Here is a 26,112-nt window from a genome sequence, read left to right on the forward strand (position 1 = left end):
TGTATGAAATAAACTGATCAGGGAAAGTGGTATGAACTTCAGAGGCCTCAAACCCCAATCCACATTCCCCTAAAGGGCCTGAGGAATCTGAATGTAAAAATTTAATCTTATACCTGCTACCTACTCCTTCTTTCTCATGTATTTTATAGTTACTCATTCTGCTCAATTCTTTTAACTCTAGAGATGTCAACTACTCTTGTATCTGACATTTGCTCTAAAGTATTCTTTTTTTTTCTTTTCTTTTTTCTTTTTGTCTTTTTAGGGCTGCATTCATGGCATATGGAGGTTCCCAGGCTTGGGGTTGAATTGGAGCTGGAGCTGTTGGCCTACACCACAGCCACAGCAATGTGGGATCCAAACCTCGTCTGTGACCTACACCACAGCTCATGGCAATGTTGGATTCTTTAACCCAATGAGCGAGGCCGGGATCGAACCTGCATTCTCATGGATCCTAGTTAGGTTCGTTAACCACTGAGCCACGAAGGGAACTCTCAGAAGTATTTCTAAATAAATGTCCAAGTGGGTTAGTTTTTGTATGCTTGATTCCAACATAATACATACTACCTGGAAGCCAGGGGAAAGAAGAGATTCTTTGTTTCATTTTATACTCAATCTAGTAACCAAACAAAGAAAATAAACTACAATTTCTTTATGCCAAAGTTGGTTTATTGAACTTCATGAGGCAAAGTTACAGTGACACTATTCCACAACAAAATTATTTAACTCTAGATTTCATGACGAAATGTATTAGCAATATACTGTCAATAAAGCATTGTCCTTAATAGCTAACTTCATTAGAGTCTGGATTAGCTTCCTTTGGTGTTCTCAAATTACAACTTTTCCAAAACATATCTGAGGTTTTCAACTAAAGGTCACAGTTAAACTAAATTCACCCAGGAGTTAAAAAATGTGTGATTTCTGCTTTAAAAACTAGTAACTAGTTGTTTGATAGCCACCATTTTGGAAGTGATTTCTCAATAGTTTGTGAAATATTTTATAAATATTTTGGAAAATATCTAAAAGCTTCATCCCTATTCAACTGATAAGTATGTTCTTTTTAAAAATAAAAACATGTAGAAAAAAATTAAAACAATGAATCACTGCAAATGGGATACAAATATTTTAAAAATAAATATTAAAGTGAAAAAATATGTCCTTTCACAGAACTTTAAAGGATACTTACTACTAACTTCTTTACAAAAAGAAATGAAGTTAAATTACTTGTTTAAAAAAATGATAATAGCACTGAAAAAAAACCACAAATGTGCTTAGAAAGTGTGTAAACTTTCTTCTCTCACTTTAGAAAATGTTTTGATAAGCAATAAACAGATTCCCTTCTTTAAAAAACTATTACATCCACCACAATTATAACAGCTGTCATTGTCTTACTATAAAAAGTTACAAATCAACATTAATTTAAATAGAGTCAAATCATTTTTAATTCTAGCAGGATAAGAAACATGGATTAATTTCCTTAAAAACAAAGCAAACCTGTTCTTCCATAAGCTAAGGAAAACAGAGTAATTATTTCCTATAATTATTACTTTCAGTTAGTTCATTTATTAGAATTATCTTGTTTTTATAACTGAATTATCCAGTCAGGACCACCATGATGATTAAACAAAAACTCCTAAACTAAATCAGATCACATGTTTAACTGGTTTCCCACATTCTGAAAAGATTTTAAGTATAATCACATTTTGGCTTAGTTTCTTCCAAAATTATTAAGTTCAGCAATCTTTCAGAATTAGTCAATGTGCACACCTCAGTTAAAGTTCATGACTTACATTCCAGTCATGTAATAGCTTTATATGCAAGCTTACTATTTTCTATGTGCAAAATCTTAAATTCAAAATAAAAGTATTTAGGGTAAAAACTTTTTTGAAATATTTTTTTCACCATTGAGGGAGGGATAGGCTAGATATTTTTCAGTATCTAATTTTTTCTTTATACTGAGGAGGAGTACTTTGTTGTGACCATAAAATTTAAAGATTTAAACAACAGGTATACTGTAACACAGTACTACTACAGAAATAAATGTAGACTCATAGCAATTAGGGGCATGCCCTCAGAGCTACAATCCAAAGGGAAGATGATTTGCTAATTCAGCCTTTAGGCATTAAACTGGACAGGGGTTGGGGAGAGCAAAATATACTATGTCAGATACACAGCCTGAAATTACTAAAAGCCAGGAATAGATAGATCTCTTGTGGTAGCCAGGAACCTTGTTCACCTATTTCCCCCAAATCACAACTCCTTAAATCTTTCAGTTTTTCGGTTTAAAGATATCAAAGTGAAGTATAAAGCACCTTATTATGTCATTTCATTTGCATTAAAATCTGATTTACTTTTGCATATTTTATAGAATTTAGTTAAGAAAACAATTCAAATTACCCTTTAAAAAAATAACAGTGATTTTTGTAGACCATCAGGATATTGATTAGAAATATGAGGCATCTAAAACTGCTGGAAAAGTCATTCTTTATGGACTGAGAACCAGAAAACATTCTAGGTCTTCTCCCACTGGAACTAAAGTCTTGGCTCTAAAATGCACCAATAACAGCACGATTAAATACATTAATTTTACAATACAAAGAAAGAACTCCAGGGAGACACAAATATCAGTTTTTATCCTATTGAGAACACTTCCCACTCAAAGGACATACCAGTGAGTGTACTAACCTTTAATATATTTTTTTCAATCCCCAAAACATAGGATTAAACAATCGCTGACTTAAAATTCCATCATGCTCTCACGTGAAGCCTCCTTCATTGGGATCTCAGTGGAAAGATGTTCTGATTCACCCTAACTTTGCTCCATTTCAACCTCACTTGAAAACTTTTTCCTTGTGTTGTCACAGTGACAAACTTGATTAAATACATACAAAATACAAAAATAAGCATACAATGATAAACAGTAAAGTGTCAGGACGATCCATTATATTTGAGATTAAATTCTATGACTTATCACTGTCATACTTCAAAAGTATTTCTTTAGTCAAAATTACCGAATATAATAAAGACTGTTATTTAGCACCAGCACGTCATTGCAGGCTTTGGTTCAGGCTTCAGGATAACTCCATCATCAGGGGGTTGACTAAGCATTAATGGTTTGTGGCTCTTGAGCTTATGAGCCAAGGTCATAAATATAGCTTCCACATGGTCATTATCATTGGGGTTTTTAGCAGAGGTTTCAAACAAAGGCATACTGTGTGTGTCAGCAAATTTTTGTGCCAAGTCTGTGGGTACCTGAATGGCACTTCTCAAGTCACATTTATTTCCAACAAGAATCCGAGGTATATCGTTGGCTAGCAAATGCTGTTTGCATTCTTCTATCCAAGATGGTAGGCTATGAAAACTCGCCATGTTGGTCATATCATACACGAAGACAACAGCATGTACATTTCTGTAGTAGTGCTGTACCATGCTCTTTCTGAATCGTTCTTGTCCTGCTGTGTCCCATAGCTGGATCTGAAAGTGAGGGAGGGGGGAAGAGGAAAACTGAAAATTTGATTTCAATTTCACATACAGAAAAATTTAACCATCTTTGCATGGTCTTTCGTACTTCTTCACTTATACTACTTTGCTCTGTTCCATGATGCCTTTTCAGTGTTGTTTACAGGAACCAGACTTCATGATACTAGTCTAGTTACCTCATAATTAATGCAAGTGTCAGAACAAATACTTCCATTTTGCACTTTAATTTCAGTAAACCAAGTTTGTTTGGAAAACACTATACCTTAAAAATTAATTTTAAAATGCTAAAAGAGGAGTTCCCATCGTGGCTTGGTGGTTAACGAATCTGACTAGGAACCATGAGGTTGAGGTTCAATCCCAGGCCTTGCTCAGTGGGTTAAGGATCCGGCGTTGCCGTGAGCTGTGGTGTAGGTCGCAGACTGGCTTGGATCCCGAGTTGCTGTGGCTGTGGTGTAGGCTGGTGGTTACAGCTCCAATTAGACTCCTAGCCTGGGAACCTCCACATGCCGTGGGAGCAGCCCAAGAAATGACAAAATAAATAAAATAAAATAAAATAAATAAAATAAAATAAAATGCTAAAAGAAATATACATCAGGTTTTAACAAACATATTAAGTTTCTAATTCCTATAAATTTGGTTACGATATGCCCTCCACTACCTTTACTTATCTTTCTCTTTCTTTTTTTGGCTTTTTAGGGCCACACCTGTGGTATATGAAAGTTCCCAGGCTAGGGATTGAATCGGGAGCTACAGCTGCCAGCCTACACCACAGCCAGAGCAATGCCAGATCTGAGCCACGTCTATGACCTACACCACGGCTCACAGCAAGGCTGGATCCCCAACCCACTGGGTGAAGCCAGGGATTGAACCCACTTCCTCATGGATATTAGTCAGGTTCGTTTCCGCTGCACCACAATGGGAACTCCCTTATCTAATTTAAAATGGTAGACTTAGGACAGATGTGAAAAGCCATCATATCTAGCCCCCAAATCAACATGTATGTATTGTGTATATATACAGTAACATGTATACCACACACATAAATCCTATGAAATCAAGGCCCCTTTGGGAAAAAAAATGTTTTTATGGCTGCACCCTCGGCATATGGAAGTTCCTGGGGCCAGGGACTGAATCTGAGCCTCAGCTGCGGCAATGCCAGATACTTTAACCCACTGCACCAGGCAGGTATAGAACCTGCACGTCTGCAGCGACCTGAGCTGCTGCAGTCGGATTCTTAACCCACTGTGACATAGCAGGAACTCCCCTTTAAAAAATTTTAATTGGCTAGAATATCACTTTTCTATCCTAAACATCTCTATCAATAAAAGTACTTCAATACTTCCCAGCGGAAATATGGGGGAATTAGGGAAAATGATATTTAAAGCTAAATACAAGTCATGTGCTATGATTCTTTTAAAACATTGACTTTGGAGTTCCCATCGTGGTGCAGTGGTTAACGAATCCGACTAGGAACCATGAGATTGCGGGTTCGATCCCTGGCCTTGTTCAGTGGGTTAAGGATCCGGCGTTGCCCTGAGCTGTGGTGTAGGTCGCAGATGTGGCTCAGATCCCACATTGCTGCGGCTCTGGTGTAGGCCAGCGGCTATAGCTCCGATTCGACCCCTAGCCTGGGAAAGTCCATATGCCGTGGAAGCAGCCCAAGAAATGGCAAAAATAAATAAATAAATAAATAAAATTAAAAAAAAAAATAAAACATTGACTTTATCCTGCTTTTGTTTAATTCTTTAAAAACAGTTAAATGATGAAGGTACTGGTAACAGTGGAGAAGACTAGAGGCAGATTTGCTTATATAACTACTACTTATAGACACTCAGAGTATGGAAGCCTAAACTGGTGATTTCTCTAAGTAATATCAACATAGAGGGAAACTGAGGGGATACTGAAGGTGACCCCCAAATAAGTAGGATATAAGAAAGGAAGTGCAGCATGTGGAAGTTCCCAGACCAAGGACAAAACATAAGTCACAGCAGCAACCTGAACCACTGCAGTGACAGCATTGGATCCTTAACCTGTTGCACCACAAGGGAACTCTAATGCTACCTTCTTTTTTTTTTTTTGTCTTTTGTCCTTTTAGGGCAGTACACACAGCATATGGAGGTTCCCAGGCTAGGGGTCTATTTGGAGCTGTTGCTGCTGGCCTACACCACAGCCACAGCAACGCCAGATCCGAGCCATGTCTGTGACCTACACCACAGCTCATGGCAACATCGGATCCCTAACCCACTGAGCGAAGCCAGGGATCCAACCCGAAACCTCAAGGCTCCTAGTCGGATTCGTCTCCGCTGCGCCACGACGGGAACTCCCTACCTTCATTTTTACAAGTGCTGATTTTCTCCATCTTTTTTATAGTTACTAATTTTAGTCCAAATTTCTCCATTCTAAAAAACTTTCTCCCTTTCTTCCTAATTAACATAAATCTAAATTTGCTCCAGGTAGAAATATAAAATACTACATGTACACTTATTCCAGAGATATTGCAGATTTGGTTCCAGACCATAGCAATGAAATAAGTACCACAATAAATTGAGTCACAAGAATTTTTTGGTTTCTTACTGCATACGAGTTATGTTTACACTATATTGTAGTTTATTAAGTATATAATAGTATTATATCTAAAAAAAACCCAAAGTACATACTTTAATTATCCATGAGGTTGTGGGTTCGATCCCTGGCCTTGCTCAGTGGGTTAAGGATCCGGTGTTCCCATGAACTGTGGTGCAGGTTGCAGACGTGACTTTGATCCTGCATTGCTGTGGCTGTGGCGTAGCCTGGCAGTTGCAGCTCCTATTCAATTCCTAGCCTGAGAACATCCATATGCCAAAGATGCAGCCCTGAAAAGCAAAAGAAAAAAAAACTTTATTGCTAAAGAATGCTCATTAACACCTGACAACAGAGAGTTACCACAAACCTTCAATTTGTAAATAACACAGTGTTTGTGGCACACAGTAAAACAAGATATGCCTGTATGAACTTGATTTGTCAGGCTTTCTTGGAACTAGGGGGGCCAAGTAACACAGTTCTGGCTAAAAATTTGTAAACAATTTTCCCAGTGGGTGTTTCTAGAAAAATTAATTGATTGCATGTACCTTTTACACTTCTCTTGCCATACCCCTTGTGCCTGGAATGGACTATAGTGCTAGGAAGTTCAGCAGCCATTTTATAAACAGGAAGAAGAAAACCATACACAAGAATAATAGAATAGAAGTCTAGCATAAACTTGGAGTCCTGCTGACAGAGTACCGTCATACAGACAGCTACCTCTGGTCTCCTTATTACACGAGAAAAATAAAATTTTACATGGTTAAATCACAGTTGAATTTCTCTTACATGTAGCTGAGTGCTCTCCTAAAATTATTTGCTATGTACACTGTTTAAAACCTTGAACACTTACACTCACATTTACTCAGGAAAGCACAAGGTTTCGCCCTGATTGCACTCCTAGAGGCCACATTACAAAGTGAATCATTATAAAATACCCACTCTGTGATGTAAGCAAAACAGTTGGCAGATGGACCATAAAGACTCAGTAGCATGTAAATCAGAGATAGAAGCAAACAACTATCAACAAACTAAAAGGTAACAGCATCCAAGATTATTTAAAATCAACAAGTATTTATTAAATACCTACTGTGTGCCAGCAGGTTACTCTTACACCACTAGGCAATGGTTTCTGAACCACAACGCCTAAAGCACAAGCAACCAAAGAAAAAAAAAACAGATCAACTAGACTTTATCAAAATTAAAAATGTTTGTGCTGGAATTCCGGTCGTGGTGCAGTGGTTAACGAATCCGACTAGGAACCATGAGGTTGCGGGTTCGATCCCTGGCCTTGCTCAGTGGGTTAAGGATCTGGCGTTGCTGTGAGCTGTGGTGTAGGTTGCAAATGAGGCTTGGATCCTGAGTTGCTGTGGCTGTGGCGTAGGCTGGCAGCTCCAGCTCCGATTCGAACCTCCATATGCTGCGGGAACAGCCCAAGAAATGGCAAAAAGACAAAAAAAAAAAAAAAAAAGTGTTTGTGCTTTGAAGGGCATTATCAAGAAAGTAAAAAGACAACTCAACTAGGAACCATGAGGTTGCGCATTCGGTTCCTGCCCTTGCTCAGTGGGTTAACGATCTGGCATTGCCGTGAGCTGTGGTGTAGGTTGCGGATGCGGCTCGGATCCCGCGCTGCTGTGGCTCTGGCGTAGGCCGGTGGCTACAGCTCTGATTCAACCCCTAGCCTGGGAACCTCCATATGCCGCGGGAGCGGCCCAAGAAATAGCAACAACAACAACAACAACAACAACAAAAGACAAAAGACAAAAAAAAAAAAAAAACTACAATGAAATACCACTTTACACCCACTAGGATAGCTGTAATCAAAATTTAAAAGATGGTTAACAAGTGTTTGCAGAGATGTGGATAACTGGAACTCTTATACATTGCTGGTGGGGATGTGAAGTAGTACAGCCACTCAAAAAGTTAAACAGAATTTTATTTAACCATAAAAAGAAATGAAGTACTGATACATGCTAGAACGTGGATGAACCTCCAAAATACAATAATCAAAAAGACCAGACACAAAAGGCGACATATTCTAAGGTTCTATTTACATGACGTATTCAAAATAGATAAATTCATAGAGACAGAAGACAGACTGGTAGTTGCCAGGGGTAGGGAATGGGGAGAAACATTATTGGGTGAGGGGTTTTACTTGGAGTAATGGAAATATTTTGAAACGAAACAGAGGTAGTGGTTGTACAACATTATGAATGATTTAACTTCACCTCAATAAAATATCAGGAAAAAAAAGAGAGAGACAGTTGCCACATGACTCAGCAATTCCACTCCTAGATGTCTATCCAGGAGTACTGAAAAGATCTGTTCATACAAAAAACTTGTACACAATGTTCACAGCAGCATTATCCCCAACAGCTATAAGGCAGAAACAACCCAATTATTCACAACTTATGGACAAACAAAATGTATGTCCATATAATGGAACATTATTCTGCCATAAAAAAGAATGGAGTACTGACACATGCTACAACATGGATGAATCCTGAAACATTATTATGCTAAACAAAATAAGCCAGACACAAAAGGCCATGTATTATAAGATTCCATGGATATGAAATGTCCACTATAAGGCAAGTCCCTAGAGACAGTAAGCAGATTACTGGTTGCCATGGTCTAAGGGAACAGGAGGAATAGGGAGTGATTGCTAATGGGTATGGGGTTTCTTTTTGGACTAGGAAATGTTCTGGAATTAGACAGTGATGATGGCTATACAGGCTTGTAAATATACTAAAAACCACTGAACTATATGTTTTCAAAGCATAAATCTCATGTATCTCAGGTTTTTTTTCATGGCCACCCACAGCCTAGGGAAGTTCCCAGGATAGGGATCGAATCCGAGCTGCATCTGTGGCAACGCCCGGATCCTTTAAACCACTGCACCAGGTCAGGGATTAAAACTGTATCTCTGCAGTGAGCCAAGCCACTGTAGTCAGGTTCTTAACCCAATGTACCATAGCGGGAACCCCTATCTCAGTTTTTATTGTTCTTTTTTTCTTTTGTCTTTTTAAGGCAGCACCCTCGGCATATGGAGGTTCCCAGGCAAGGGGTCTAATAGGAGCTGTAGCCACTGCCCTACACCACAGCTCACAGCAATGCCAGATCTTTAATCCACTGAGCAAGGCCAGGGATCGAACCCACAACCTCACAGTTCTCAGTCAAATTCATTAACCACTGGGCCACGATGGGAACTCCAATCTCAGTTTTTTAAAATGAAAACAAATCTCACTTCAAACGGTATCTTTAACATTAAAATATTGGGGGATTAATTTGGATGACCTATATAAAACCTGTCCAAAGAAACTGGAGCTGATCTTTCTCTTTCAGAAACATTCGTGTAGCTCAGGTATTCAAAAAGCATTTCATCAATGAACAATGACTCATAATGTTTTAAGGAGAGTACATTTTTAAGGTAGAAAGTAATAAAAAGCACACAAAAGGAAATACACCAAAATATTAATGACAGTTGTCTGTAAGGCAATTTCCCCCTTTATTTCTACTATTCTCTGTTTTCCATAGCAAACATACATTTGTTTCAATAAACTAAAATTTAAAAAAATTACACAGAATTTAGATGTGTCTAAAGAATTATGGAAGTGCTCAATAAACAGAAGTGATGAGAATGAGGATGTTTAATCCTAAGGAAATCACTTATTTACTAACTCAGGCTAAGACTGACTCAACAATACTCTTCTTCCCATCAATCCTGCTCAAAACATTCTAATTGGATCAAGAATTCCAGTAAACAGGTATGAAATAATAACTCTTTTACACATTATTGGAGAGCCATAAAAGTCAATGCTATGTTAGTAAAGCAAAGAAATATAGATATCTCTCAGTATCCATAGGGGAATGGTTCCAAGACACTCCCCCACAAAACACCAAAATCCATGGATGTTCAAGTCCTTTATATAAAAGGCATAACATTTGCATATAACCTACACATATCTGTATACTTCAAATCATCTCTACATTATTCATAATACTTAATGCAATGTAAATGATATGTAAATAATTGCCAGCATGGGGCAAATTCAAGTATTGCCTTTTGGAAGGTTCTCGAATTCTTTGTTCCTCAAATATTTTCCCACGGATATGGAGAGCTGACTATATTTAAAAGAAAGCTTCTTGATCACATCCTGGGCTACAAATCAAACCTCAGTAACTTTAATAAAATTGAAACCATATCAAGCATCTTTTCTGACCATAACACCATATGCCTGGAAAGCAACAACAAGAAAAAAACTGCAAAAAACACAAACACGTGGAGACTCAACAACATGCTACTAAACAACCAATGGATCACTGAAGAAATCAAAGAAGAAATTAAAAAATACCTAGAGGCAAATGACCACAAAGATACGACACTCCAAAACCTATGGGATGCAGCAAAAGCCCTTCTAAGAGGAAAGTTTACAGCCATACAAGCCCACCTCAGGAAACAAGAAAAAGCTCAAATAAACAAGCTAACGTTACATCTAAAGCAGCTCGAGAGAGAACAGACAAGACCTATAGTAGAAGGAAAGAAATCATGAAGATCAGAGCAGAAATCAATGAAATAGAATCGAAGAAAACCATAGAAAAGATCAATGAAATGAAAAGCTGGTTCCTTGAAAAGATCAACAAAATGATAAACCCTTAGCCAGACTTATCAAGAAAAAAAGAGAGAGGACTCAAATCAATAAAATTAGAAATGAAAAAGGAGAAGGGGAGTTCCCGTCATGACTCAGTGGTTAACAAATCCGACTAGGAACCATGGGGTTGCGGGTTCAATCCCTGGCCTTGCTCAGTGGGTTAAGGAACCGGCATTGCCGGGAGCTGTGGTGTAGGTCGCAGACGCAGCTCGGATCCCATGTTGCTGTGGCTCTGGCATAGGCCGGTGGCTACAGCTCCAATTCGACCCCCAGCCTGGGAACCTCCATATGCCACGGGAGCAGCACAAGAAATGGCAAAAAGACAAAAAAAAAAAAAAAAAAAAGAAAAAGAAGGAACAACGGACATCGCAGAAATACAAAGGATCATAAGAGACTACTACATGCAACTATACACCAATAAAACAGAAAACCTAGAAGAAATGGACAAATGCTTAGAAAAGTACAATCTTCCAAGACTAAACCAAGATGAAATAGAAAAGATGAACGGACCAATAACAACTACTGAAATGGAAACGGTGATTAAAAAGCTTCCAACAAACAAAAGTCCAGGACCAGATGGCTTCACAGGCAAATTCTAGCAAACATTTAGAGAAGAGCTAACACCTCTCCTTCTGAAACTACTCCAAAACACTGCAGAGGAAGGAACACGCTCAAACTCATTCTATGAGGACACCATCACCATCACCCTGGTACCAAAACCAGACAAAGATACCACACAAAAAAGAAAACTACAGGCCAATTTCACTGATGAACATCGATGCAAACATCCTCAACAAAATACTAGCAAACCACACCCAACAATACATTAAAAGGATTGTACATCATGATCAAGTGGGATTTATCCCAGGATGCAAGGATTCTCCAATATCCCCAAATCAATCAGTGTGATACACCACATCAACACACTGAAGAATAAAACCCACATGATCTGCTCAATACACGCAGAAAAAGCCTTTGACAAAATCCAACACCCATTTCTGATTAAAAAAAAAAAACCTTCAGAACGTGGGCACAGAGGGAACCTACCTCAACATGATAAAGGCCATATATGACCAACCCACAGCAAACATCATTCTCAATGGTGAAAAGCTGAAAGAATTCCTGCTGAGATCAGGAACAAGACAAGGATGTCCGCTCTCACCACTACTGTTCAACTTAGTTTTGGAAGTCCTAGCCACAGCAATCTGAAAGTGAAAGAAATAAAAGGAATCCAAATTGGAAAGGAAGAAGTAAAACCATCACTGTTTGCAGATGACATGATACTATACCTAGAGAATCCTAAAGACTCTACCAGAAAACTGTTAGAGCTCATCCACGAATTTGGCAAAGTCACAGGATACAAAACTAATACACAGAAATTGACGGCATTTCTATATACTAACAACGAAAGAGCAGAAAGAGAAATCAGGGAAGCAATCCCGTTTATCATCGCATCCAAAAGAATAAAATACCCAGAAGTAAACCTACCTAAACAGACAAAAGACCGGTACTCTGAAAACTCTAAGACACTGATGAAAGAAATCAAAGATGACACAAATAGATGGAAAGACATACCATGCTCTTGGATTGGAAGAGTCAATATCATCAAAAGGACTATACTACCCAAGGCAATCTACAGATTCAATGCAATCCCTATCAAATTACCAAGGACATTTTTCACAAAACTCAAACCAAATATTTTAAAGTCTGTTGGAAGCACAAAAGACCCGGAATAGCCAAAGTCATCCTGAAAAAGAAAAACGGAGCTGGAGGAATCAGGCTCCCAGGCTTCAGACTATACTACAAAGCAACAGTCATCAAAACCATATGGTGCTGGCACAAAGACAGAAATATAGATCAGTGGAACAGGACAGAAAGCCCAGAATCCCACCCACGCACCTACAGCCAACTAATCTGTGACAAAGGAGGCAAGAATATACAAGGGAGAAAGGACAGCTTGTTCAGTAAGTGGTGCTGGGAAAACTGGACAGTCACATGGAAAAGACTGAATTAGAACACTCCCTAACACCATACACAAAAACAAACTCCAAATGGATTAAAGACCTAGATATAAGACCAGACACTCTCAACTCTTAGAGGCAAACTCAGGCCAAACACTCTCTGACATAAATGACAGCAACATCCTCTCAGATCCACCTCTTAAGAGTACTGACAGTAAAAACAAAAATAAACAAATGGGACCTAATCAAACTGAAAAGTCTCTGCACAGCAAAGGAAGCCCTAAACAACACGAAAAGGCAACCCACAGAATGGGAGAAAATCTTTGCAAGTGAATCGACTGACAAGGGATTGATCTCCAAAATGTATAAGCACCTTCTGCAGCTCCATACCAAAAAAATAAACAACCCCATCAAGAAATGGGCAGAAGATCTAAACAGACAGTTCTCCAAAGAAGACATGCAGATGGCCGAAGAAACACATGAAAAGATGTTCGACATCACTCATCATTAGAGAAATGCAAATCAAAACCACTCTGAGGTACCACCTTACACCAGCCAGAATGGCCATCCTCAAAACGTCTACAAACAATAAGTGCTGGAGAGGGTGTGGAGAAAAAGGAACCCTACTACACTGTTGGTGGGATTGTAAATTGGTGCAACCACTGTGGAAAGCAGTATGGACATGCCTCAGAAAACTAAACATAGAACTACCATTTGATCCAGCCATCCCACTCCTGGGCATCTATCCAGAGAAAACCACGACTCGCAAAGACACATGTACTCCAATGTTCATTGCAGCACTATTTACAATAGCCAAGACATGGAAACAACCTAAATGTCCATCGACAGAGGAGTGGATCCAGAAGATGTGGTACATATACACAATGGAATATTACTCAGCCATTAAAAAGAACAAAATACCAGCATTCTTGGCAACATGGATGGACCTAGAAACTATCATGCTAAGTGAAGTCAGCCATATGATGAGACACCAACAGCAAATGCTTTCGCTGTCATGTGGAATCTGAAAAAAGGACAGACTGAACTTTGCCGAACAGATGCTGACGCACAGACATTGAAAAACTTATGGTCTCTGGAAGAGAGACAGTTTGGGGGGTGGGGGGATGTGCTTGGGTTGTGGGATGGAAATCCTGTGAAATCAGATTGTTATGATCATTATAAACTACAGATGTGATAAATTCATTTGAGTAATAAAGAAAATAAAATAACTACAGCATTATTACCCTTAAGGAAAAAAAAAAAAAAAGACACATGTACTCCAATGTTTATTGCAGCACTATTTACAATAGCCAAGACATGGAAACAACCTAAATGTCCATTGACACAGGAGTGGATCCAGAAGATGTGGTACATATACACAATGGAATATTACTCAGCCATTAAAAAGAACAAAATACCAGCATTCTTAGCAACATGGATGGACCTAGAAACTATCATGCTAAGTGAAGTCAGCCATATGATGAGATACCAACATCAAATGCTTTTGCTGACATGTGGAATCTGAAAAAAAGGACACAATGAACTTCTTGGCTGAACAGACAGTGAGTCACAGACATTGAAAAAACTTATGGTTTCCGAAGGAGACAGTTTGGGGGGTGGTGGTTGCGCTGGGGGTGTGGGATGGAAATCCAATAAAATTGGATTGTGGTGATCATTGTACAACTATAAATGTAATAAATTCATTGAGTAATAATAAAAAAATTTCAGTCATAGTTTAAAAAATAATAATAAATTTAAAAAAGAAAAAAAAAAAGCTTTAAAATTTTGCTCACAGAATTGCTTGAACAAGGGATGGCAATAGGACACAGACACACTGCCGTGCTGTCTGCTGCCTTTCAGGTTTACACAGGACACTGAGGTGAGGGCAAGGGGACCACAGAAGGAACAGTGGGGCACTCAGCAAAGAAAGGACAGGACGACTGATAAAAATCGGCAGCCATAAAAGGCTAGAAAAAACTCTTGACTAAAAGAGACACAGATAGATTCTCAGTGGGGAACAAACCTTATGATAACCTAGAAAAATCTTGAGGTTTAGCTATGAGTGGAGTGGTTCACAACACTTAAAAAGAGAGAGGAGTTCCCACTTTGGTGCAGCAGTTCAGGTCGCTGCTGAGGCATAGGTTTAATCCCCAGCCTGGTACAGTGGATTAATGATACCGGTAGTATTGCCACAGCTGTGGCACAGGTTGCAGCTGTGGCTCAGATTCAATCCCTAGCTTGGTGACTTCCATATGCCGCAGGTGTGGCTGGAAAAAAAGAGCAAGAGAATGACACTTTGGAACCTAAGGAAGTGACATGCTTTTGTGTTGCACATGTTCAGTGGGGAAGTATTTTCAGAGAAATTTTTCCCAATTTAATACTTAATATCTTAGGAAGGAAAACAGCTCATAGGTGTTTCTACACATTACTCCCATTTAAACATTATAAACACAACACAAAGTATACTTTAATAATATTTCATGAATCTCTACTTTAAAATCCCAACAGAAACGGCAACCTATTTGCTAAATACTAAGAGTGGATTCTTACTTTTCATGGAAGCTTTTTAAGTAGTTTTACCAAAATGAGAAATAACCTGGCTAAATTGACTTAATACTTTTTTTTGTTTGACTGAATAGGATAAAGGTATTATTAGCCCAAATGAAGTTCCCAGGCCAGGGATCAAAACCATGCCACAGTAGTGACCTGAGCCAGAGCAGTGGCAATGCTGGATCCTTAACTGCTAGGCCACCGGGAACTATCCCCTTTTCTTTCAAAAAACACATTTTTATTATTTTTGCTTCTAAGCAGCCTATACAAAAGATCATCTGATAATTACATGAAAGCTTCTATTATCAACTTGCTATGTAAAATCATAACTAGTATTAGTGACACTTCAAGAGAACTTTTTTTGCTTTTGGTATACAGAGTAGAAATATGTACATCTGATGTATAGATCCAAATGACAAGTTTTTAAAATAAATTTTACCTTCCCTAACAAGGAAGAAGTTACAAATTTTGTGTGACTATTTGAAATTAATATATTAAATGAAGGATTTAATTAAAGCATAATGAAAGGGATAGGAAGAGAGTAAGCAGGGAGAGAAAGGGAGCAAGAACTGGGAGACCTGGGATGTAAATTTTAGCACTGCCATGAACTTGTGTGAGCTTAATCCAGTCACTCAGCCTTTCAAAACAAAGTTTTAACCTTAAAACCAGCGATCCTCTCTCTCTACTACGCTTTCTCTGCTCATTTATTTTCCACTATTACCATCTCTTCTGAAGGTATTAGTATTTAAACTACTGACATATATTTGGAGGCTTAGCATAGCCCAGGCACATTCCAGGCACTATGTTAAGTCCTTTACATGCATTATCTTATTTAATATACACAATCCTATGTAATACCCAATCTTGCAGATGAGGAATTTGAGATCTACTAAGGTTAAGTAATTCACTTGAGGTCACAAACTACTATAAAGTCTTACTTGCAGCATGCAGAAGTTCCTGGGCCAAGGATCAAACCCAAGGCACAGCCGGGACAAAACCAAATCCTTAATTGGCTAGGCCACCAGGGAAGTCCTTTTTTTTTTTTAATTGAATTATAGTTGATTTACAATATTGTGTTAGTTTCAGATGTACAGCACAGTAGTTCAATTATGCTACAAAATCTTAAGGCCAGGATTTAAACCTGGGCTGACTGATTCTACAGTGGATGCACGTCAGTTTTCCCAGCCTACTGCCACTTCTCTTCCCAGCACCTCATTTTCCTTGGGGAACCATCCCTTCCCATCTTCAATTCATGTGAATACCTCATTCCCTGGCTAGGCATGTGACCTGTCCCCCCACAACCCCACCTCACAAGTTAGGAATGGGCATATGTCACAATCCTCAATCAGAATCACTGAGTCGCCATTTTAGAACTGGTGTCAAAACTGGCAGAAAAAGAACTTCTGGGTTTTCAGTTATGTGAAAGGAGAAATTTTCATTTGGCTTAAGCTAATGTGAGTACAAAGTACTGACACAGACTCCAAAACAAAAGATCTTGACTACTGATAAAGATTCCTGGGAAGTAAATAATTCTATCACATCTCACCATCTGAGTACATACACCAGTGCTGCCACTTGCAAAGAAGAGGTACAAGAATTTCAGGTTTCTGAAGGCAGGCTGGAAGAACAATGGGAGCTCTGACCTGATTCCAGGGATCCTTTAAATCCATACTTGGCTTCAGCAGTCATTGCAGATCACCTTCATCACACTATGAAACAAACTTCTACTCCACTCTCTATGCATGTTAACTACATTAAGAGTTTTGTTCTCATCTATCTATGCTTCCAAACTTCATCATATCTATGATTATTTCCTCCAATTCCCAGACTTCTGCATTTGAATATACCACCATTTCCACACACACATAAAAAAGACAACTTTTATGGGACCTCTCAAAATGTTCCATATGGTACTTCTTATCTTTACTAAAGGTACTATCTACCTCCAGCCAGCCAGACGCAACCTCAGCCTTCTGAATCCTCCTCCTTCTCATTACCAAAGACAGTTACCGAAGCCTTTTAGCTTTACCATCAAAATAGCTCTTTTATCACCTCCTTCTTTCCATTAACTTCCTTTATCACCTCAATTCTGGATTTCCAGAGCAGCTTACCAATTGACCTGCCTTCATACATTCAACACTTATCTGAGTACTACACAGTTTAGAAACCAAGCTAGACACTGGAAGATATCTATGGAATTACCAGACATAGGTCCTGTCCTTAGTAAGACTAAGACCTAATAAAGGAGGTAGACGCATATATAACACAATGAGAAAAGATGGAGTTTTCTTGTGGTGCAACAGATTAAGGATCTGGTGTTGTTACTGCAGTAGCTCAGCTTGGATTCAATCCCTGACTCAGGAACATTTGTATGCTGCAGGCAGAACAAAAACAAAAGCAAAAAAAGAAAAGAGACAGATAATTTAAAGGCTCAGGTAAGGTGCTAAAGAAGTTCATAGGTGGAAGAAACAGAATGGAAAATGAGAGGTAGGGAGATTCCTTACATAGGCACACTGAGTGATGAAATACGGGAAGGGGGGAGGGGGATGTTCCAGGCAAAGAGTGGGAAACGCAAGAGGAAAACAAAGGGATCAGCAAATGATTGTCTGGACAGTAGGATACTTGAAGGAAGTTAATGGAAAAAAAGTTAAGTAAGAAAAGCAGTCTGGAGCACGAGGAGGGAAAGCTTTATGTTAACTTTAAAAGTTGAAACTTTTATGATACAATGGAGAACTACTCAGGGTGTCTGAAGCAGGGGAGATTAAGGAGATTAATTCCCTAAAATGCAACACTAATCTGGCAATTCGGCAACAAGGTACAAAACAGATTGAGGACTGGGGTTGGGAGAGGAGTTAAGCTACTGCAGCAGGTCAAAGAGGGGTTAAAAAAAAAAAAAAAAGAACTAGGATTTTGAAGAAAGAATGAATGAGAAATCAAAACCAACTGGACTGAGGGAGCAAAGAGAAAGGCAAGGTCTCCAGAATGAGAAGGATGACCTAGGATAACCTAGGTCCTGTGAAGAAGAAACAGATCTTTCCACCCTGCTGCCAATTTAACTAAGTCCAATTGTCTTTCAGCCTGCTGATCATCCCTGAATGGGAGAGAAAAGCAAAAGAGGACACCAGTTCCTATCATGACAGACAAAATTTGATGTGACCTTGTCAAATTGTGAATAAGTTAGCCTTATACAGTACACATTGCTAAGACATTTGGCCATGCTAATCAGAGGGTCTATCAGGGAAGGTCTAACAGTGGTTTACAAACTGAGCTCTTCAGTTTAAACCTTAAGGGGCTGTTACAATGGAACTGGGAACTCTGGAATGGAGTTAGGTCAGATGAGTCCTGGACATCTCTGCATCATGGACAGCAGCTCCATCTTTATTCACTTTATTTGTTGATGCATAAAATATATTTGAAAAATGGTTCTGTGACCTCAGAGAAGTAATCACTTGTCTGGGGCAGGGACCCTGATTTTGGTAATCAAATATGTAAGTTCAACTCTTCTATGGCATGTCCTTGCTGTCTGACTTTGGAAACAACCTTTAACTTCTGTATCAAAAGAAGATGTTAACCTCCAGTAGCACATTCAAGTCTATCTAAGAAGACAAAAAATGAAATGTCTGATAAAACACCTTCATTATCTTGTGTCAGGTACAGGGGATTGAAAGGAAGACGTATAATAAAGGCTTAAAACTGATTTTCATACTTCAACTGGAAATTTCTTCTGTGGTTTCCCTGGCCTAAACCTGAAGAATAAGTTCTTGATCCGAGTCAAGGAATTTGTGTGATGGTAGCACAATTTTTTTTCTCGGACCGTAAACAAGTTACAGTATATTTAAGTGGTACATCTGCAATAAAGTAAGGGTTTTTTTGGTTGTTAAAAAAAGAAGAAGAAACAGGAGAGGCAGATCTGCCAGGGAAGATGAACTCACCACTGAATTTTGAGGCAAAGGAGGGATTATGCAAACAGCCATGACTAGACGACAACAGGAAATACAGAATGGCAAATGACAGGAGAGGTCTGGGCCAAAGATTTGGAAGTTATCTTCACAGAAGTGATAGCCTGAGTCAAGAGACTACTAAAGGAGAGAATGTAGATAAAAAAACAGGTCAAGGGGCAGATGAGTCTCAGGATTAATCCTCAATCACTGCCACATTCATCCTCCTAAAACACTTGGACTTTTTACCATGCATACTAACTGAAGTCTAAACACTATTGCTGTTTTTCACACTCTTTACAAAAGTTGCTAACAACACCTTCACATTCTTCTCACTTGCCACTTTTCCACAGGAACCTTTAATCTGCTGGGAGATCCTGCTGATGTCCCTCATCAAAACAGCCTTCTCAGCTCAGCACTTCCTCTGGGAAGCCTCACCCAGCCTTCCAAGTGAGAATGATTCCTCCACCAATATTCAAACCAGCAACTTGGCACTCACCTTGCAAGTCATCTTTTTAGGTATATAAATCTTGTCCCTATCTAGTAGAGCAAATCATCTCCACACTGTATCAGGGTCAGCAAACTATTGCTGTAAAGGGTCCGAAGAGTATGCATTTTACGCTTTGCAGGCCTAACAGTCTCAGTCCCAACTACTATTTAACTCTGCCACTTCTGTGCAAAAGCAAGCATAATGTGTGAACAAGTGAGCATAGCTGTGTTCAATACAACTTTATTTAGAGACATTGAAACTTAAATATCACATAATTATCACTTGTCATGAAAACTTATGCTTTTGATTTTTTTCCCCCAGTTTTTTAAAACGTTAAAATCGGAGTTCCCATTTGGCTCAGCAGTAACAAACTCAACTAGTATCCATGGGGACATGGGTTTGCTCCCTGGCCCTGCCCAGTGGGTTAAGGATCCAGCATTGCTGTGAGCTGTGGTATAGGTCGCAGATGAGGATAGGATTTGGTGTTGCTGTGGCTGTGGCAGGCAGCTACAGTTTCAATTCAACCCCTGGGCTAGAAACTTCTTTTTTTTTTTTTTTTTTTTTTTTTAGGGCTGCACCTGCAGTCCTAAAAAGACGAAAAAAAAAAAGGTTAAATTCTTAGCTTGCAGGCTGTGTGAAAATAGGAAGTGGGGCACAGATGGTTACTAGACTTATCATAGTGATCACTTCATAATGTATGCAAATATCAAATAGCTATATAGTACACTTGAAGCTAACATAATATTGTACATCAACTATATTTCAATTTAAAAAAAAAGGGGGGGAGTTCCTGCTGTGGCGCAGCACATTGTTTTTGTGGTAGCAAGGGATCAATCCCCAGTCTGGTACAGTGGGTTAAGGATCTGGCATTGCCTCAGCTTTAGCATCAGGCCTGAAGCCCAGATTCCATCCCTGGCCCAGAAACTTCCAAACGCCATGTGCAAACAAAAGAAAAAACAGGAGTTCCCGTCGTGGCGCAGTGGTTAACGAATCCGACTAGGAACCATGAGGTTGCGGGTTCGGTCCCTGCCCTTGCTCAGTGGGTTAACGATCCGGCGTTGCCGTGAGCTGTGGTGTAGGTTGCAGACGTGGCTCGGATCCAGCATGCTGTGGCTCTGGTGTAGGCTGGTGGCTGCAGCTCTGATTCGACCCCTAGCCTGGGAACCTCCATATGCGTGGAGGGTCCAAAAAAAAAAAAAAAAAAAAAAAAAAAAAAAAAAAAAAGAAAAAACAAAAAAACAAAAAACAGGCAGCATACCATATTTGGCCCTCAAGCATGGTTTGCTGACCCCTGTACTGTATCATAATTCTTTGTGTTAAATGTCTTCTTTCTGGCAATTACTCATTAAACATTTGATTTACCAATGGAAGGAGAGGTCCTTCAGTTAATACTAACATCTTGTATTTAACATGGCAAAATCTCATACCACTACAAACGATAAGTAAGCTATCCCAATGTTCAAACAGGAACTGTTGATCCCTAGCGAGAGGACAGATTGAGTCCAACACTAGGTTTAATGGTTCTATTGGTGTCCATCAATAGCATGTGCTGATATGAAAGGAAATATAGCTAGCTATGATTTTTCCTCATCATACGAGGAAGGAGCATAAGAATTAGTATCTCAATTTAAAAATCAACTATATATATTTTTTATGGTTGCACCTCCAGCATATGGAAGTTCCCAGGCCAGGGACTAAATCTGGGCCACAGCTACAGCCTGCGCCACAGGCTGTGGGATCTTCTAACCCATTGCGCTGAGCTGGGGATTGAACTTCCACCTCTCTAGGGACCCAAGTTGCTGCGGTCAGATTCTTAACCCACTACGCTCGCTATAGTAAGGGTTATAAAACTCATATAAAAAACAATCAGGAGTTCCCGTCGTGGCGCAGTGGTTAACGAATCCGACTAGGAACCACGAGGTTGCGGGTTCGGTCCCTGCCCTTGCTCAGTGTGTTAACGATCCGGCGTTGCCGCGAGCTGTGGTGTAGGTTGCAGACGCGGCTCGGATCCGCGTTGCTGAGGCTCTGGTGTAGGCTGGCGGCTACAGCTCCGATTCAACCCCTGGCCTGGGAACCTCCATATGCCGCGGGAGCGGCCCAAGAAATAGAAACAACAACAACAACAAAAGACCAAAAAAAACCAAAAACAATCAAATGTATTTGTATTTAAGGAATTAATTTTATAATTTCACTCAGCTTCCAAAATTCTACAAACCAGATTTTATTCTTTCAATTATACATATACAGAATTTAGGAACAGATTAGCAAATATAGACTTTATCACATTTTATAAAACATTTTAAATGATTCTGAAATAGCACTACTGTAAGACACGCTCTCTGAAAAATTTCCAGTCCATGAAACGTCTGACACAATATCTCACTTTTGTGTGTGTGTGTGTGCTTTTTAGGGCTGCACCCACCAGCATGTGGAGGTTCCCAGACTAGGGGTCTAATCAGAGCTACAGCTGCCAGCCTATGCCACAGCCACAATGCAGAATCTGTGCCTCGTCTGTGACCTACACAACAGCTCATGGCAATGTCAGATCCTGAACCCAAAACCTCATGGTTCCTAGTCGGATTTGTTTCTGCTGCGCCATGATGGGAACTCCAGAACATCTTACTTCTATCAAACAAATAAAAATAATGTCTAGAAAGTCATTTTATTGGTAAAGTAACAGAGCTTTCCAGCTTTCACATTTCTTAAAGCCAGAAATGTCATTTCAAGTTAGGCTTATAATTTTCCAAAGAGATAACATGAACATTTCAGCAGCACTTAAAACACATTATAGGTTAACAAAAAAGGAACAGAAATGTATGGAATAAAGCTCTTCTATATCACTTAAGTTTTTTTTTTTTTAGACACTGGAAAAAAAAAACACTTAAAAAATTTTCGAAAATAGCCACATCCTTTTCTACTACAGAAATCTCTGAACATTTCTATAGTCTTTTCAACCACAATAACAAATCTCTCTCGAGTTTTAGCCTAACCTGATATGTTGATAGGTACACTTGAGTTTCTTTTTCTTCTTTCTAAAGCTCAGGAAAAATCCCAGAGAAAAATGTTTTCTTCTTGCTCTTCTCATCCAAAAAGATCAACTCTGCGACCTCAGATTCATCACATCTGTGGTTCTGGTTTACTTATCACTGCCAGCTAATCCCAATAGCTAAGGCTTTGATGTTACACACTGGAGATTTTATATATATGCATGCCACAGCCATGGCATGTGGAAGTTCCCAGGCCAAGGATCAAATCTGTGCCACAGAAGTGACCTGGACCACAGCAGCGACAATGCTGGATCATTAACCCATTAAGCCACCAGGGAACTCCTTTTATTATACACACACACACACACACACACTTATTTTCTTTCTTCGCTTTTTAGGGCCACAGCATATGGAAGTTCCCAAGCTAGGAGTGGAATCAGAGCTGCAGCTGCCAGCCTACACCACAGCTCACGGCAATGCTGGATCCTTAACCCACTGAGCAAGGCCAGGGATTGAACTCGTGTCTTCATGGATACCAGTTAGGTTTGTTACCACTGAGCCTCAACAGGAACTCCCTATTTTATATATTCTTAATATTCTTTAAGTATCTTTTAAATTTGCAACTGATTCATCTGTGATCATAAAATATAAATGGCAACTGGGAGTCTGGTAAAGAGGATTGAGCCCCAACTTCTCTCCTGCCTCTATATCCTCTATTTTACTATCCTGCTTCCATTTGAGGGGAATTTCTCTTCCCTTCAGCTATCTGTCTATGCCCTACTCTATTTCTTTATCATTCTCTGGTAGTGAAGCCACAGAATTGATGATGCCAAAGAGAAATAATGATGTTAAACCACCAGGGAACAAGAATCTTAAGATAACCAACTGAGAAGCAGGTGCCTCATATATGTTCTCATTTAATCCTCACATTAGCCTGATACAGTATTATAACCCCAATTTTTCAGACAGGAAAATAGACTCTGAAAGATCAAAGAAACTGACTGAGGCCTAGAATAACCAACTACCCCAGTTTGCCTGAGACTGAGGGGTTCCTGGGATATGGGACTTCAGTTTTAAAACTGGGATAGTCTCAGATAAAGCTGATCACTCTACTTAAGGAGACACAGTCCTTTCAAAGGTTCAGGCCAGGCCAATTGGGCTCCAAAGCTCATGTCTTCCCTCTCAAACCTCAAAAGTCTCTTTATTCTCCTCCCCCACAGGTTCCTAAGCCTAACTTAATTCTGACGGAAAATACTCAGCCTCTTACTGCACCTTTTCCTTTGCAATGTATACAAATCTTTCTTAACTCCCTAATGTGGGGCATCCAAAGGACCATCACTCATAGATAGCTTGAATGGGACAATGACAAAGTGAAGATTAAAAAAAAAGAATGGCCTGCAGAAGATTGATGTGTTTTTAAACACTGTTTCTTCTGCTTTACTATCATTAGCAGTAAAGCTCCTTTGTGGGTGGAGAGGTGGCGCAGTGGTTAGGGAACTGAAAAATCAATTGTTTGTGCCTCAAGTAGGTGAGAGTGGGAACGAAGTGAGCCTTCCCCTCCACCAGGGAACTGAGGTAAAGAGGAACATTCTAACTGAAAGCAAAATAAACACAACATAAGGAAGGCAGAGCAGTTCCCCGGGTCCATAGGTTGTAAGGGATGGTATTAGCAGGTGACTGACGGGTTAGTAGTGGCTAGGAGTGAAGAAGTGTGTCTAGGGTTTTTACACCATCAGGAGGCATCAGCCCTGTCACTGATCCTCATTCTACAACACCCCCATTCCAACCCCTCAGAATTCCAGGCATGGCCTTGGGCTCACCACTTTCTCCACTGTTACTCTGTCTCCACTCTCAGGAGCCACCAATAAGACTTGAAAGAACTAAAAGAAGATAGCACCAAGAATGTGGTCTGGCAACCCAAGTAGGAACCAGTACCAATTTCAGAATATTTCTGCAGGAAAAGAGATTTTTCTAAACTACTCAATGTCATACCGAAACCACTGTAGCAAAACTCTAAGCAACAGAATATCTAAGTACTTCCTTAAAAGCAATGGGGCTTTACTTCCACAATACCTAGAGAAGTGCTCCAATGAAATGTTTAATAAGAGATATTTATCAAATGAAATCCCTATGCTGAGAAACTTCACTGTTTTTCCTTTCTCTTACTTCATAACTCCCAGCACGTGAGACACAGCCCACGAGTCCATGGGTACCCCCTACAGTCACAAACTGGCTGCACCTGCATCACCTGAGACCTGACCAAATCAGAACCTGTGTTTAAAGAACAAAAACGAACCAACAAAACACCCACAAGAACTCCCCAGGTGAATCGCATGCACATTAAAGTTTGAAAAGCACTGCCTTAGAAGTTTACTGTATACAAGACCTTCCAAGCCCAAACTCCAATCTCCACAACAGCGTTAGAATAGCATGCCCTGCACAGGGTCAACAATTAACCCATGGACCGGTTGGGACACTTGTCACCCCGAGGCAACCTTCCTCCCTGACAGTCTTCCATCCGCTCACCTTGATACGCTCCTCGTCAATCTCCACGGCTCGTTCTCGGAAATCCACCCCGATAGTAGCCTCCGTGCGATCGGGGAAGCGGCCGGCGCAGAAGCGGTAGGTCAGGCACGTCTTGCCCACATTGGAGTCGCCAATCACGATTATCTTGAAGATGCGGGAGCGAGCCGGAGGCAGAAACACTGAGGCCCCTGACACCGCCCCGCTGGACGAGAAGCTCGCCTCGAGCGACGACTCCATCTCCGAAGCCATTCTCCTGACCCGCCCCAAACTGAGGCGGTGGGAAGGAGACGCAGAAAGGCTGGGAAATTACGCCACCGGGAGCGAACGCCGAGCCCGCCGGCTGGGCTGCGCAACTTCCCAGGAGCCACCGCCCTCCAGCCCTGCAGCGCGCGTGCGCACCTTCCCGCCCCGCCCCCGGCCCGCGCAGGTGTGGCGCCCACCAGCCTAGACTCACGGACCCTCCCGCCTTGTCCCCGGCTCCACCCTAGCGTCACTCAGGCCGGGGCCCGTCTACCTGGGAAATCACGGGGCCTGTCAGGAGCCTGACGGTGGCGCGGAAGGCAAGCTGCCGAGAGGCCAAGCAGAGTGCCCAGGCCCAGCACCCAGGCAGGCCCGGCCCCGCCACGTCCAAGGCTCCCGCCCTCTGGAGTAAGCGGCGCGAGCGCTCTGGAGGCGGGGAGAGAGACAGCTGAAAGGAAGGAGGTACCGCCAGGCAGTCTCTCGCGAGAGGGCGGAAGAGCCGTTTCGACGGGGGCGTGTGCCCGCTGAGGCCGAGTAAGGTTTTCGGAGGGCTCGGGCGTCAGGCTCTTCGCTTTCTTCGATTTGCGGTTGGGGCGTCCCGGGCTTGGAGGTGGAGGCGGGTTCCCTTGGCTTGCAGCTGGGGTCCCCGGAGTCGGCTGCGCTCCCTGACTCCTCTGGGCTCTCGTGACCGCAGGAGTTGGGACAGCGACGGGGCTGGGAGGTGGGAGTGAG

The 26,112-nt window shown here is 40.6% G+C and overlaps 1 protein-coding gene and 1 long non-coding RNA gene across 4 annotated transcripts in view; one reads left to right on the forward strand and one right to left on the reverse strand.

Annotated features, from left to right (window-relative positions):
* Positions 645-26,084, reverse strand: RAB33B (RAB33B, member RAS oncogene family). 2 transcript variants are annotated; one of them, XM_005656532.3, is made up of 3 exons: positions 25,655-26,084; positions 25,141-25,408; positions 645-3,471 (listed from the first exon to the last, which is right to left on the reverse strand). In XM_005656532.3, exons 2-3 carry the CDS (start codon positions 25,387-25,389, stop codon positions 3,031-3,033), a joined length of 690 nt encoding a protein of 229 aa, XP_005656589.1. In that variant the 5' UTR covers positions 25,390-25,408; positions 25,655-26,084; the 3' UTR covers positions 645-3,030. The 2 variants fall into 2 exon arrangements, with proteins under 2 accessions (XP_005656589.1, XP_003357069.1); XM_003357021.4 differs by having other exon boundaries at positions 25,141-25,767.
* LOC102162389 overlaps positions 25,552-26,112 on the forward strand; it is a 39,071-nt gene continuing 38,510 nt past the window's right edge. The window contains exon 1 of one of the 2 annotated variants that reach the window (XR_002346777.1): positions 25,552-25,914. This is a non-coding gene — a long non-coding RNA (uncharacterized LOC102162389). The remainder of the gene's footprint in view (positions 25,915-26,112) is intronic. The other variant, XR_002346778.1, reaches the window with a different exon arrangement.

The sequence above is a fragment of the Sus scrofa genome, chromosome 8 (genome assembly GCF_000003025.6).
Source record: "Sus scrofa isolate TJ Tabasco breed Duroc chromosome 8, Sscrofa11.1, whole genome shotgun sequence".
Taxonomy (NCBI): domain Eukaryota; kingdom Metazoa; phylum Chordata; class Mammalia; order Artiodactyla; family Suidae; genus Sus; species Sus scrofa.

What these genes read in the sequence shown, in the direction of transcription:
- RAB33B (XM_005656532.3), bottom strand. Translation starts at nt 25,389, where the DNA reads ATGGCTTCGGAGATGGAGTCGTCGCTCGAGGCGAGCTTCTCGTCCAGC. An exon ending in TTGACGAGGAGCGTATCAAG is followed by an intron (nt 3,472 to 25,140) that starts GTGAGCGGATGG and finishes CCTCACTTTCAG; the next exon opens with ATCCAGCTATGGGACACAGC.